Below are 14,600 nucleotides of genomic sequence, written 5' to 3'. Positions count from 1 at the left end.
TGTGGGGAAACGGATGATATTGGCATTTGAGTTGGGCGAAAAAGCGACCACAAACCCAACGGAATATTGGGGGAGTGAAGAGAGAGTAAGTAAATCAAGGACGAAGGAAGGGCGACAGAAGAGATAATAGATGAGGAAGATGAAGGGAAAAAGCAGGGAAAAAGCAGGAAGAGGCGCGCAGGAAAATACAGTACCTATGAGATGAGTATGGATTGGGGTTCGTATGTAGGAGTGGAGGAGTGGGAAGAACAGCCAGGGTGAGGAATCAAAAAGCAGGGGACCCAGACCGGCGATATGAGCTGATATGGCTGATATCAAAGAAGTTGTGGCGAGGGTTGTGGCAGCGGTGAAGGGGGGAGGGGGGGAGGAGGAGGAGGAGAGAGTGAGTGAGAGATATTAGAGGGGAGGGTGAAGTGTGGAAGATATAGGCCCAGATGGAGCCAGATGGGAGAATGGGAAGAAGATTGAGAAATGGAGATACGTAGATAACTATGGGGCCGAGTGAGGAAATTAGTGGGAGGGAGAGAAATTGGGGGAGAGAGAAAGGAAGAAGAAGAAGAAGAAGAAGAAGAAACAGCAGCAGCAGAAGAAAAGGAAGACGGGTAAAGTCAGAAAGTCAGAAAGTAAAAAAAGTATGAAAGTAAGAAGAGAGCAGAAGCAGACAAGAAGCAGGGAAAAGTGCTAAAAGTCGAGGAGGCCCTCACCCACTACTTACTCTGTCTGTCTGTCTGTCTGTCGCAGCCGCCCTGGACGAGGAGCAGCTGGGTCTGGTGTCTTCTTTGATACACAGTAAACGATGAATGATGATACTGATATGGATAACTAATTGATAACATGGGAAGGTTTGGCCTTGACGCCCTACAAGGAAACAGAGGGAGGAACTGTGTTATTATTCCATCATTGCCTTGATCATTATTATTCCTCCTAGACCCAACGAACTCGCGCGAGGGAAATAAAATAATAGTTAACAATAATAATGTTAATAATAATATAATAATAATAATAATCTCTAAAAATACCAGGGCGCGTAGGCGGATTCTGCTCATCACTGACTGGAACTGATCACTGACTGGCGGGTGTGGATCATCATCATATCATGGCGCAGAAGTTCCAAACCCCACCACTTCTGTTTTTTTTAAGGTTGTGCGTGCGATATAATAATAATAATAATTATTATTATTGTTATATTAGATAGTCTATATATTACGCTTCAAATTAGACAACAATTGTTAATACGACGAGAAATAATAATATGATTCTAAATAATCTACTCAATACCCTTCCCACCACAGCTTATGCCATGCCATGAGGTTAACTTCTCCTCAGACCTGTTGGTTGCATCTGGACAGCAATTATTTTATCCGTTTCTCTTCTAATCCCAGCAAGCCCGCCCTGATTAGTGGGGATAGGATAGCATGTCCTGGGGCTGGCAGGATGGCATGACATCCCTCTTGTGTAGTAATAATATATTGCCAGCAACATCCTATAACTAGTTAACTACAACGGTTACCTAAATGCTGAGGGCATTATTACTCTTTCCGGTCCTCAATTTGCACGGGATGTATTGATATCCCCATCTCCATGCGTGTACTGTACGTGTACCTTCGGAACCTGTTGAAAGCAGTAGTACTCCCGGCTGTACTATGTAATGTATGTAACATCTAACTACTCCGTACAGTACTTGATAGGACAGGACAGGCAATTGCCATTATGAAAACAACATATTAACAAAATATATTCAGCCAACTTCCTTCTGGGTTATTAGGGCATCCGGCAAACAGAAAATATATGGCAGAAAAAGAAAAAGAACAAAAAAGATGACTCCCCTATCAGGCTATCCTATCCCCGCCGCCTGGTCAAAGGGGGTGAAGGCGCCTTTTAGTAGTTATCATTCTTTATAATTAACTTCGCGGGAGGCGGGGGATCACATACTCTGCAGTACCTTTTCGAGCAAACAATCATATTCATCCCTACCTACCAACCGCGCTCTGTCTCGTCTCGATCAAAACACAAAATACGTGATGGTTTATTTTTACTTTATCTTTATTTTTTTATTTTTTATTTTTTATTTTTATTTTTATTTTTTTTTTTCAATTTTGGCTCATTGCCTTCTTTCCTCCCTCCCCCTTCATTGTCAAACCGTTCAACCGTCAACCGTGCCGTCCGCTCCGCCAAATTCCAAGTAGTATTATTACTTCACTCTGCGCCCCTTCAAGATTAATGAGACTGGGTCTGGTGAGAAAGTTTAAATGACTTAACTTCCACTAGTTAACTCAGAAAAATAACTTTGGACTCAACTTGGCATAAGGAGTAACTAGTCTGTACGGAGATTGTACATACATACAAAATTCAATAATATAATAACGTTAAGTTTAAAAGATGCTTTGGGAGCACTTATTTTGAACACTGTTCTTAACACAGTACACGATGATGATAATATGGCATATCATACTCCTCTATATATCTCTATGTTTAGGTTATTATTTTCCTTTCATCGCGAGTGTCGCAATAAGTAGTAGTAGTAGTAGTAGTAGTAGTAGTAGAGACAACATACGGGGGGGTACGGGGTACGAAGACAGGACCCAATCCGTGTGTGACTCTTACTAACTATCCTTCTTCTGATTATTTAGAGTACAGATTACAGACAGACGTATTCTGATTATAATTATCATTATATTTTAATAACACCCACGCCCCGCGCGGCGCAGCAGACACGCGCAGTCCCCAGTATATATTATTATTCTTCCCCCCCGTCTCATGCTCGGACGGTTGATACGATACCCTAAAAACGCTGCAAACACAAGACCTCGTTTTCGATCAATTGGCTTTTCTCAATCATCTATCACTCATGGGATTGACCTTCTCGAACAACTGCCATGGTCAACTCACCGAGAAAACAACGAGAGGGTTATGTATGTATGTATGTATGCATGTATGCATGTACAGAACTTTGAGCGTGGGTAGTTGTGTGGGGAAAACTGTGTTCTGTCGCTACCTGTAAGTTCGTAACCTCACCCGCCGTCCCGTCTGTCCGGTTTTATAGCCCGCATCTTTTTGCCTCGTGGCAGGGGGAACTTAAAAAAAAAAAAAAAAAAAAAAAAAAAAAAAAAAAAAAAAAAAAAAAAAAAAAGCTCATTCCTTTGAAAACAGAACCTCCACTTCTGAGTTATTTTCTTCTTCTTAAAAAAGAATTAATAAATAATATGATCCTTTGCACTTTTTTGAACTTTTCTATGGACTGGAGAGCCAGAAGGGAACTGTTATTATTCCATGATTAGAGCAAAAAATGCAAAATGATAGGTACCTGTCTATGGGAGATACGCTACGGAGTACACTGAGTAATATTAATAGCAGCTGAGTCGCCACCGCCCCGACCAAGAGTGAAAAGCCACAGAAAAGAGTTATCAGGGGACAACATGAGCGGGAAGTGTGGCGCAAGTTCCTTCACCACATTGTAACTAGGTGTATGTAGTGCATATCAAGAACCTGTTCTTAACTGTCTGGTTCATCACCATAACAAGAGTTGGGAGTTGAAGTTTCCCGCAGAAACATCGTTGTGTCAGGTCAGAATCAATAATAATAATAATAATAATAATAATAATAATAATAATAATAATAATAATAATTCAGCTAAAAATGCGAAATGACTAACAAAAAGTGTCAGCTCCATTCCATCCAGTCTACTTTATGCTTCATTGCTTCACATCCTCACATCCATCAAATTCAAATCCAGTTAGATCATTTCACGCTACTACTACTATAACATTTTGGCCCCACCATGTGAACAACAAGGGGAATTAATTTTACAAACAGATGGGACATGGTAAAAAATCTTCTTTACTGGTAGTAGTTTGGTGGGGCAAAAGCGCTGTCCATGGTGGGAACTGGCTATGGGGGAATGGCCCTTCTGAGACATCAGAGCTGCAGGTTTGAATCCTATCTCTAACACAAGATGACTTGTTCATGATCTATTTGATTACATTCACAATCTTCTGAGGCTTGACTACAGAGGATTCATCAATGAACTAGAAGAAAATGATTTTCACTATATATATATATATATATATATATATATATATATATGATTAATAGACAGAATAACATTAAGTTCTAATGTACAAAGATTGTCTTTGTATTCACTCAGATTTAATCTGATTTTAATGAATTTCTCTGAACAGTCTAGTTTAGAGATATTAAAGAATCAGAATCATACTAGATTTCAAATTCAAATTAAAAGTAGTGAAGAGTTTTCTCTGATCAATGACATGCATATAAAATCATATAATTAATATAAAGACTGCTTGAGATCTGTATACATCTGAGTGAGAGTAGTTAGATGAGTGATTAGAAATAAATTCTGCTCTCAGGGTAAGATGCTGAGAGAGATCTTCTGTATAGGTTCACACTGAAATAGGAGAATAAAAGGAAGAAGAATACTAATAATAATAACTGCTAGTGGTTTTGGTAAAACTCGAATGTCCTCTGTAGTTACTGGTGGATGAATGAGGGAGAAAGTGAGGTTTAAACGGACACCGGGAAAACTATGTTGCGCGGTGATCATACGCTTCCGCGCTCTTAGCGCGGAACAATCTTCTGCCTATTTCAGCTAATCTCCAAACAATGACAGGCGCGATATAGTAGATAATCCAGAGTGTGGGATATGAATAAGATGATATAATGACAGACTACACACGTTGGATCGAATGAGAAAATCTTCTGTTGTTTCCCTTATGTTGTTTTTGTTTTAATGTTGGGCAACCCAATGCGAAATGAATTCTCTGCCAACCACCATCCATGCCCACTCCGACAAGCCTCAAACGTCTATTGATATAGTGCGAAACCAATCCTTTTCCACAGCTTCCATAGCAGGAACAAAGAGGTCGCATCCTGGGGACTTCTTGTCACCCCAGATACCAACTATAAATCAGCAGCCCATTCGAACATTTGGGAATAACACCGTTATTAAGCCAGACGGATTTATTCGTCCCAGTTTATCTTCCACGGCAAACACCACACGTATCATTGCGAGCAGGATACGTGATGTGCCGGATGCAGTAGGGATATCCAATGATACCATATCAGAATACTCGCAACGGCGAGCGGTTTCGTCTACTCCGGGACCGTCGCAAAATCCACTGCTATCCCTATCCCATCAAACGTATGGGTTACCGCCCCAGTTGGTTACCAATTTTGCCTCTCTAGGTGTGAACTGCATCTATCCATGGCAGGCGTCCTGTCTTCTTGGCAGAGGTCACCTCACTGCGGAAAAGAACCTCGTGTACAGTGCCCCGACTGGCGGTGGAAAGTCCCTGGTTGCAGATGTGTTGATGCTAAAACGTGTCATTGATGATCCATCCAAAAAGGCTATCCTTGTTCTTCCCTATGTTGCCCTCGTGCAAGAGAAGCTCAAATGGCTTCGCCGTGTGGTGGAAGGTGTGACTAAAAACATTGACACGCCGACCACAGTAGATGAGGCCTCGTCGGTACCACACTGGCGACAGCCGCAAAGCTCGATTCGGGTCACGGGGTTTTTTGGCGGGAGCAAAACTAGAGCTACATGGGCCGATACAGATATAGCTGTTTGTACGATTGAAAAGGTTTGACAGGCTTTTTCCTCCTTTCGACCAGCGGCGGCGAATATCTGGCTGATCCTTCCAATTCCTTTTTAGGCCAATTCATTGGTAAACACTGCCATTGAGGAGTGCAAGATTAACGATCTGGGTGTTGTTGTTTTGGATGAGCTTCATATGCTTGATGATGAGCATCGTGGTTATCTGATAGAGATCATGGTAACAAAATTAATGCTATTGAAGCAAGACATCCAAATCGTTGGTATGAGCGCCACATTATCGGTTGGTGCTCCATAATCTCAAAATGAAGAAGCTGAAGAAGCGAAGGTTTAACTTATTTCGTCTTACTCACGGACTCATAATTCTACCAGAATACGGAGGTCCTCGCGAAATGGTTGCGGGCGAATTACTATATTTCCAAATATCGACCGATACCTATTCGGGAGCATCTTGTTTACAACAATGAGATCTACCCAGCCACCAGTTCTAAAGAGTTTTTTAGAACAGCCACGCAGTTAAACAAGCCTGACCCGTCGCAACGAAACTCACTTGCGTGCAGAATAATCGACCGATCGACGTATAAGGAGTTGGCGACCTCAACTGCCAATGCAATGGTGTCGTTGGCCTTGGAAACTGCTCTATCCGGATATGGCGCTCTCGTGTTTTGTGGCAGTCGACAAGCCTGTCAGAGTAATGCGATACTCATTAGCCAGGCGATGCCAGACGAAACAATGTTGGACAAAGATCTTTCGGAGCGTCGGATGGATCTCATCGCCGGGTTGCAGAGCCTCCCGTGTGGAATTGACCCTGTATTCCAAAAGACAGTCATAAAAGGAGTGGCTTTTCACCGTTAGTGCTGAGTATATCCTTTTGATGAAAACCTCACCCTTCTTACAATTATTATTAACTTGTTTTTGGGCAATCGTAGATGCTGGCTTAACGACAGAAGAACGCGATTTGATTGCGGAGGCATACGATAAGGGTATCCTTCGGGTACTAGTTGCTACATGTAGCCTAGCAGCTGGTATAAACCTCCCTGCACGGCGAGTTATTCTTTGCGGAGCTCGAATGGGCCGCGATTTGGTTGGGCCAGCAATGCTGTATGTACCCCGCATCATCGTGTACACTCTCACTTTTAGGGCCCATGGCTAAGTTGATCAGACGGCAGATGCGGGGACGAGCTGGCCGGAAGGGCAAAGATGAGGTTGGGGAAACCTACCTTTTGTGCCAAAAAGATGACTTGGAGGCAGTGGCAGAATTATTGGAGGCAGAAATGCCTGCCATCGCAAGTGGGCTAACCCCTGAAAAACGGGGCATTAAAAGGTATAACTAACTAAACCCATGTTAGTTCTGTCCTGTCTTAACTACAGCTAATATCTGAGTTGCTATCAGGGCGCTTCTTGAAGCCATCGCAACTCGACTTGTTTCTAGTCGGGAGACCGTTAACGAATATGTAACGTGTACTTTGCTCTACCAGAATATGGAAACGGATGAGCTATTCTCCATGGTGGACAGTACTCTCAAAGAGCTAGTCGACCACGGCCTTGTCGATCTCAAGCAAGACGAATATTTCGAGCCAACGCAACTGGGGCAGGCTGTGGTGTCCTCCTCGCTCAGCCCCGAAGATGGTATCTTCATCCATGATGAACTGAAGCGGGCTTTGAAATCCTTCGTCATGGACGGGGAGATGCACATTTTCTATATGTTCGCCCCTCTTCAAAATTCAGCCCCGGCTGATATCGACTGGTCTATTTTTCGGGACCAGATGAACAACCTTGATGAGAGCGGGATTCGTGCCTTGCAGCTCGTAGGGGTGGAACCTGCATTCGTGAACAAAATGTAAGTCGTGCTAGAAAACACATATCAATCCCTCCTGGTGACACCGTTGGTCATAACCATAGTTTTTTTTTTTTTTTTTTTTTTTTTTTTTTTAACAAAAACCCTCAAAAGTTCGAGAAGTCAGTTCCCCTAATATATTTTTCCAAATGACAGGGCACAATCCCGGACTCGTATAAAGGACGAGACACTCGCACGCATCTATCATCGCGCATATACAGCGTTCCAGTTGCGTGATCTCAGCAATGAAGTCCCCATATCAACCATCGCACGGAAATACAACATCCCGCGAGGCAATGTCCAAACCCTGACCCAAATCTGCCATGGATTTGCCGCTGGTATTGTCAAATTCTGCCAACGCATGGGCTGGGACATGCTGGCAGTCGTGCTAGATCACATGCGCGACCGTCTGCAGGCCGGAGCGCGAGCAGACCTGTTGGAAATGGCCCAGGTGGCGTACGTGAAGAGTCGAACCGCAAGATTATTGTGGGAGAATGGGTTTAAGACGCTCAGAGCCCTTGCGGAGGCTGACCCGAAGGATTTGCTGCCTGTTTTGATGATGGTGAGCTCGATGTTTCTGTTCTTCCCCGCCCCCCCCCCCCCCCCCCGGTTGGCCAAACAAACCTCTGCTCTCCACTGGGTAGCGGATTCATAGCTTATCTTCCACGATTCTCTTATCTTTCCGGTCACTGAATGTCAGACTAACCATCGCTATTTGATAGGCCCAGCCACGAAATATAGACCTCCAAGGATCGCAACGTATTTCCGCGAAGCTTCTCACGAAGGCGGAAATCATCGTTGGATCCGCCAATAAAATATGGGGTACGTTGTCCAAGGGTTTCTTCTCTTCTTCTCTCGAAATCCCGCGCGCAAGCCATGGGCCACACATAAAAACCAAAAAGAAACGTCTCTCTCTAACCGGTTTCTATCTTCTACGTAACAGAGAGTCAATTGCAACTTGAGCTTGAGGAGTGAAGTGGTACAGCGGCGGTTGGGCCTTGTTGTTGGTTATTTTCTCTACGACATCAAACACAGGCATTGGACTCAGATTTGCGACCTACCATTCATTGGCATTTTGTACGAATTGCATTGCAATGGTTTTTTTCAGCGGCACCCAACATTCCTCGCCCCGGGGCAATAGTATCAATCAATCTACACTTACTTACTACCTACTAGTTACCCCTTGGTATAGTATCAATATTACATGGCGTAAGTATAATATGTTTTTAACTTGGAAGATCTAGAAGCATTTCCATAGACACACATTCATTAGATCCTGATATACCAGGCCCAATTTATTTTGTTATAAACGTTGCTAGGATATGTTTTTTCAACAGGTGTAAAAGGACTCCCCCCTCCCCCATTTTTCCTTGATTGAACTCCTATCATCGATTTGCTTTCTACATGCGTCCTATGTAGAATAGAATTAAAACCCTGACAAAGGTAGTAAGTACACACCAAAAGAAAAGGAATCAAGAAGACGCGGATCTTCGAACTCTGGCACTTCTAGTGTACTTCTTAGCCCTATCCTATGGGGGAAGTTACATGTCATGTACAGTACGTTGCGTGCATGGAAACTCGTCGAGGTTGGATCAAAAGAAGAGGAGGGTTGGGCACGCCAAGCCCTGGTCCGTCTTCCTCCAAGTCATATGTATGTACTGTACAGTACATGTATGTATCTTTTAAGCATAATAAATAGAAATACAAATGAGATAGGATAGGGGGAATAAAAGAGAGAGGAAACCATCAAGGAAACGCACATTTTGATGGCGCGCAACACTCACATTTCCGTATTTTGTTAGGGAGGAAATATATATATATAACTATATCAACAGAATTCACATCGGGTTTCAGGGGCCCCTTAGGCTAGTATTTCATGGAACTCATTTTGAAACACGATATAAACTTTTTTTAGAAGCCTTTTTAATGGGGTGGTAGGGTAGGTAGAGTAAATAAATGAACCATCCATGTCTATATGTGCCTGTTAACTAACGAAAAAGAAAAGGGGAGATAAATAGTATAGCCACAAAATGAAATCCTTTTCCCAGTTTCTTACCCAAGTCATAGGAAAAAAAAAAAAAGAAAGAAAAGAAAAAGAAAAGAAAAAAAAGAAACAAACACATAAAATTCTTTATTTATATTCCTGATTGAAACTGGCCTTTTATAAAGTAGGGAAGTGTAAAGTTGCATGGATGTAGCATGGATGTATAGTACATGTACCGTACATGTACCGTACATATGTGCAATAGGCAAGGTATATCAATCGAATGCTCGCTGCACACTATATATATATATATATATATATGCAGATACAGTACCATGGCCTTGGGGATTGAGGCCGGAGGGGGGCGGTTTAAGATAGACATAACAACTATGGCCTTGGGACTTATGCAGTAACCGCGAATCAAAAGCAGTTTACCCCAGCTTTTGGGTCATTATTGGCAAGTCTTGCAGGGCGTCCATGGGGGGGCCATCTGGAGCAACAAGGCAGGGAGGGGAGGGCTCTTTGTTTGCAGTGTGGGCCATGCTTGATAGGGGTAGGTATAGAAGTGCGCTGGGAATCATTTGCGAATCTCAGCGGGCCTGTACAGAGTAGGCTGTGGGGCAATAAACTTGATTTTTTTTTTAATTCATTATTGATGCGGCCCTTTTGAAGTAGCCAAGGGAGAGAAAGAGAGAGAGGTCTGGTCCTGTAGGCGAGAGCAAGAGGTTCTATCTAGATATAGTCAGCCAGCCAAACCGAAAGGTCAACAACAATGAAGGCAAAAAAAGAGGTGGAAAAAACTCCTGTCCACCTGCGGAAAAACGGTTCAGACAAAAGAAATTCTAGGAGAGGGAGAGGAGATGGGAAAAGAGAAGTTAATTCATGGCTAGGCAGACTAATAGTTGAAATTCAGCACATAATTGAGACATTCCCCGACATCCTTCATCCCAGCCGCCTCAGTGTACATGTACATGTACATACACACACACTACATCGTAGATATACTATGATAAGTCATGTTTTGTTTGTTCGATTTTACCTGGCGGGCAAAAAAAAAAAAAAAAAAAAAAAAAAAAAAAAAAAAAAAAAAAAAAAAAAAAGGTAACTAAATAAAAAGTAAAAAATGATCAGTCCCAAGAACCTCATCCATCCTCGACGCCAACACATCATCCCAGTCCAAGTCCCAGTCCCAGTCAGCAGCAAGTGCAGCTCAGAATCGCCAGGAAAGAAGAATAATTAATTAATTAATTAAAAAATAAAAGAGAAACTAACTAGCCAGAAATTCGCCGACTCTCCCAAGTCTCTACGCTGTAATAATTCTCCCGCCCTCTCCTCTCTCCATAACGATAACGATGCTATCCATAACTACCATACCCCAGGGCCAAGCAACCAAGCTCAATCCCAACGATTGATCAGTTGGGTGCAGTCAGTCCACAATCGGCTCGATTGGCAGCGGCCAATAGTGAGGGCGAGGAGACTCACTCGTGTCAGATGCAGACAGGGTCAGCGTCTTTCGTGCTCTGTTAGTTACAGGTTATCCCTGCCCGCCTGGCGGCGCGGCTGGAAGAAGTTTCAAAGATTGTTCGATGCATTTCTTCTTCTTCTTCTTCTTCTTCTTCTTTTCCATTCCGCTGTGCCTTGATCGTTGGTCACGAAATCTTCTTGGGATATCGTTTGGTATCCATGGATGCCTTCGGGTGGTTGGATAAATAGATAGATAGCTCTTTGGTTTCGCCTTGGCTATTGCGTTGTATTATTGTTTGATGTCGACGGGACGGACATCTCAATAATAAATAGAAATAATAATAACAACCTTGGCAGCAGCTGGCTGGTTAGGAAATCAAAGCCTATTTTATATCTCACAACAAAGGAAATGTCAACCATCAGCTCAACTATTGAGCTTGATTAATATTAATAATAAATAAATAAACTCAATTCTCTATACATATGCAACTGCAACCTGTGTATCACCGCCGCAGCATGTAAGCTACGCAGTAGTAGGCACTGTTTGATATGTATAGGCAACATGATAAGATACAGTATCGTACCGTATGCATGTATACATTACACACGAGTTATTACCTGTCCCCAAAAACAAACGACCAGCAAACGAAGGATACTTACTAGTCAAGAATACTTCTGGAAGAGCGTCTCCCCGCCCCATCATCTGCATCATCCATCATTCCATGGCCGAGGATCCACTGACAAGAATAGCGGCCAGGGAAGACAGGGCACGGCATGGGTTGTTCCACCCCACTCGGCGTACTTACGGAGTAACTTAAGTTATGTATCTCATTATTATTATTATTATTATTTCAGCGATTCGGCGGACTGCCAAGTTGCAAGTTGCAAGCTGCAAGCTGCAAGCTACCACCAGCCCATTCATCTTCATCTATCTATCTACCCGACTAGCCCCGGAAATCCCCCAAAGTCTTAGCGATATACGCAGTAAAAGTGAAGTGCTCTCACACTTAGCCGCTTCTGGTTGGGGCCAACGCTTGAATGATCCGGCCCCACGGCGGTTTGCTGCTGCTATCAACGACGCTTTGGTTGTGCTTGTTTTTCCGCCTCTTTTTTGCTAGTTGTGCGCACACGAGGCTGGTTGGTGACTTGTGAAGGCGTCGTTTATTTATTTTTAATATTGATCTTTTTTTGAGGCCTGTGGGATGGGATATCGGGGCATGAGTGGGTAAATAATGCATCGTAGAAGCTTGGTTCTATTTGTCGTGGCGATAAAAGAGCCCTTTCATTGTTGAAAATTCCCTATCTTGCTTTGCTTACTTAAATGGATAAAAATATAAAACATACCCACAGCCCGTCCGTCTAACATACAAGCAGCGTACAGCGTTAGACCCATACATAGTGCGCGGATAGGAAAAGCAATCATTATTAATGATCCATAACTCCACAGGAAGCTGTCAAAGGTAACAAGGAGCGAGCTGGGCTGCACTATTGATCTGCCTTTTGATTCAAAACGGCCCGGCCGGGGCAACAGCGCGGGGAAAAAGAGGGAACTGACAAGTTCTTCAACTGCCGGCTGGCGCAAATTACAGTTGAAGCTACTCCGTAGTTATCCTCCCTTTTGATCAGTCCAGTTAGTCCGGAGCCGACTCGGAGTAAAAGGGGAGAGAGAGAGAGTTTGTTCCCCCTCTCCTAAAGTCTCTCCTAAAGTCTCTTCCCAAGAATAAGAATTTATTATTTTAGTTAGTTAGCGGACGCCACTGATTTAGTGTTACCTATGACTTTGTTTTATTTTATTTTATTTTATTTTATTATTTTATTTTTCTTGCTGTTCCTTTGTACGCAGTAGTAGAGTAGTAGCCCCGGCGGGCGGAACTAGGGATTTCTCTTCTTTTTTGGGGCAGAGGAATTTTCGTTAGTGCAAGCGCAGTTTCTGGATTCCGGCCGAGGGAGGAATCCTTCTAGAAGCATTATCGAAGCGGGAGCGGGAGAAAATTGTATGGCTGGCGGAAGTCCAGTCAGTCAGTCAGACTCATCAGTTATTCATCAGTCATTCCATCCTGGCCCCCGGAGGGGGGGGGGGGCTACATACCATACCATACAGCGTACATATATGGATCCATCCGGCTTGTACTAAACAGGCGCAAATGCCAGGGGGGGGGGGGGGGGGAAAAGGGAAGTGTGCTAAATACGAAGCCAGCAAGGAGAGCGAGTGAAGTTTCATCTCAAATCGGCCGGCTCTCTCTGCATGCCTCCGAAGGTTAAGCTTGTAACTTTTGTAACTTTGTACGGAGTCAAAAGTCTGTATGTACCTGAAGCTAGTCCGCACATTCTATGTAAGCACAAACAAACAGAACATGTCCGATGCGCCGATGAGTCCATGGCTGGAGTGTTATTATCGGTCATGCCGCCCGGCGACGCCGTTGAATCTTTTGGGGCCAGTCATGTTCATGTTTATTGTACGGAGTATACTGTAACTAGTAGAGTAGTAGATAAGAGGGCAAAAACAGGGCTTCCATGATTTCCATCTGAACCAAACGAAAATAATTTATAGCCGCAGCCTACTAACTAATTTTTTTTTTTTTTTTTTTTTTTTTTTCAATTTATTTATTAAAAAAAAAAAATAAAAAAAAAAAAAAAAAAAAGTTGGTCCAGACACGACATGGCCAGCTTCTCTTTTTTTTTCCCTCCCCTTGGGCGGCAATAATTAATAGTGAATGGAAGCTAACAAAGAATACGAGAGCGGGGGGGATTTTTTTACCTAGGCCCCAAAAAGAGGGCTCATTAGTATTTCTTTCTTTTTTATGCTCGAGACCTTTTCAAGCAGAGGGCTATCTAATAGATGCCTTTCTTGATGCAGTTCGGCTTTTTGTTGTGAACTCCATTAACTGTGTTATCTTGAAACAAGTCAACGGACCTGAGCGCAGAGCAGCCCAGTTTATTGGTTCCTTTTGAGTTAGTTGTCCTTTTTTCTATTTTCTTCTTTTCTGTTTTTTTCTTCTTTTTTCCCTTATTTTCTTATTTCTTGTCGTGTGCCACCCAGGAGTCTAGGACTTGTCTGGACCAATCCAGGAGTAGCTCGGCTTCAAGGGGGAACGGGTCAAAATGAGAATTCGGAATCCCATTCCATTGCTTCCATCAAACAACGGCCTTAAAACAAACAGTGGTGGCATATTGTGTATGTACAGGGCTCATTCTCCGAATACCCAATTCAAACTTTTCGCTAGCCATCTGCGTGCTGATCAACCGTTTGAATGTCCTGTCCACGGCCCCTACGCAGCGTGCATCCATCGTTGAGTCCAGAGTATCCGTAAGCGGTCCAGCCTTGTGCGCACTTCTTCCAAGGCTAGATATCATATCCACTCTCATACAGCTCTTCCAATAACAAAATGCCACCCAGGAGATAAGGTAACTTAGAGCATCCCGTAAGTGATGACGAGGGGATAAAATTCCCGAGGATCATAGGGTGGGTGAGCGATTTCTTATTTGCCTAATCTGTACGGAGTACTCCGTACACAGTACGGATTACGGACGCGGAAGATGAGGTCTATGACTTAACCCGTTCGGAGCTCGTCAGAGGGCAGAAACCGACAGCCGGGTTTGAAATCGGCCAAGAGTAGTAGGTGGTATGGTATAGTGGGTAAGTCGAAGTGTTTTCGGGCGACAACACACACACAGCAAGCTTCGCGGATGCACTCGGCGCATCGTCTTTGTACTGTACCTGCTGCGGAATGCCCAAATTCAGGTGT

General features: G+C 43.4%; 2 protein-coding genes across 2 annotated transcripts; both read left to right on the top strand.

Moving 5' to 3' along the window:
* Nucleotides 1-4,618: 4,618 nt before the first annotated feature.
* BDBG_09035 (DNA polymerase theta subunit) lies at nt 4,619-8,782 on the top strand. The gene is made up of 9 exons (XM_002620578.2): nt 4,619-5,597; nt 5,670-5,852; nt 5,942-6,419; nt 6,499-6,670; nt 6,732-6,893; nt 6,963-7,409; nt 7,563-7,968; nt 8,129-8,228; nt 8,350-8,782. The coding sequence occupies exons 1-9, from the start codon at nt 4,770-4,772 to the stop codon at nt 8,379-8,381; spliced, it is 2,808 nt and encodes a 935-aa protein (XP_002620624.1). The 5' UTR covers nt 4,619-4,769; the 3' UTR covers nt 8,382-8,782.
* A 1,914-nt stretch (nt 8,783-10,696) lies between these two features.
* Nucleotides 10,697-11,046, top strand: BDBG_17933 (uncharacterized protein; the record flags this gene model as incomplete). The annotated part of the gene is made up of 1 exon (XM_031725548.1): nt 10,697-11,046. A coding segment is annotated over one exon (336 nt), but the record flags the coding sequence as incomplete, so codon positions are not given.
* Nucleotides 11,047-14,600: the final 3,554 nt, after the last annotated feature.

Source organism: Blastomyces gilchristii (genome assembly GCF_000003855.2).
Source record: "Blastomyces gilchristii SLH14081 genomic scaffold supercont1.33, whole genome shotgun sequence".
NCBI lineage: Eukaryota > Fungi > Ascomycota > Eurotiomycetes > Onygenales > Ajellomycetaceae > Blastomyces > Blastomyces gilchristii.
Note: the sequence above shows the minus strand (reverse complement) of the source record. Positions and strands in the feature narration are given on the sequence as shown.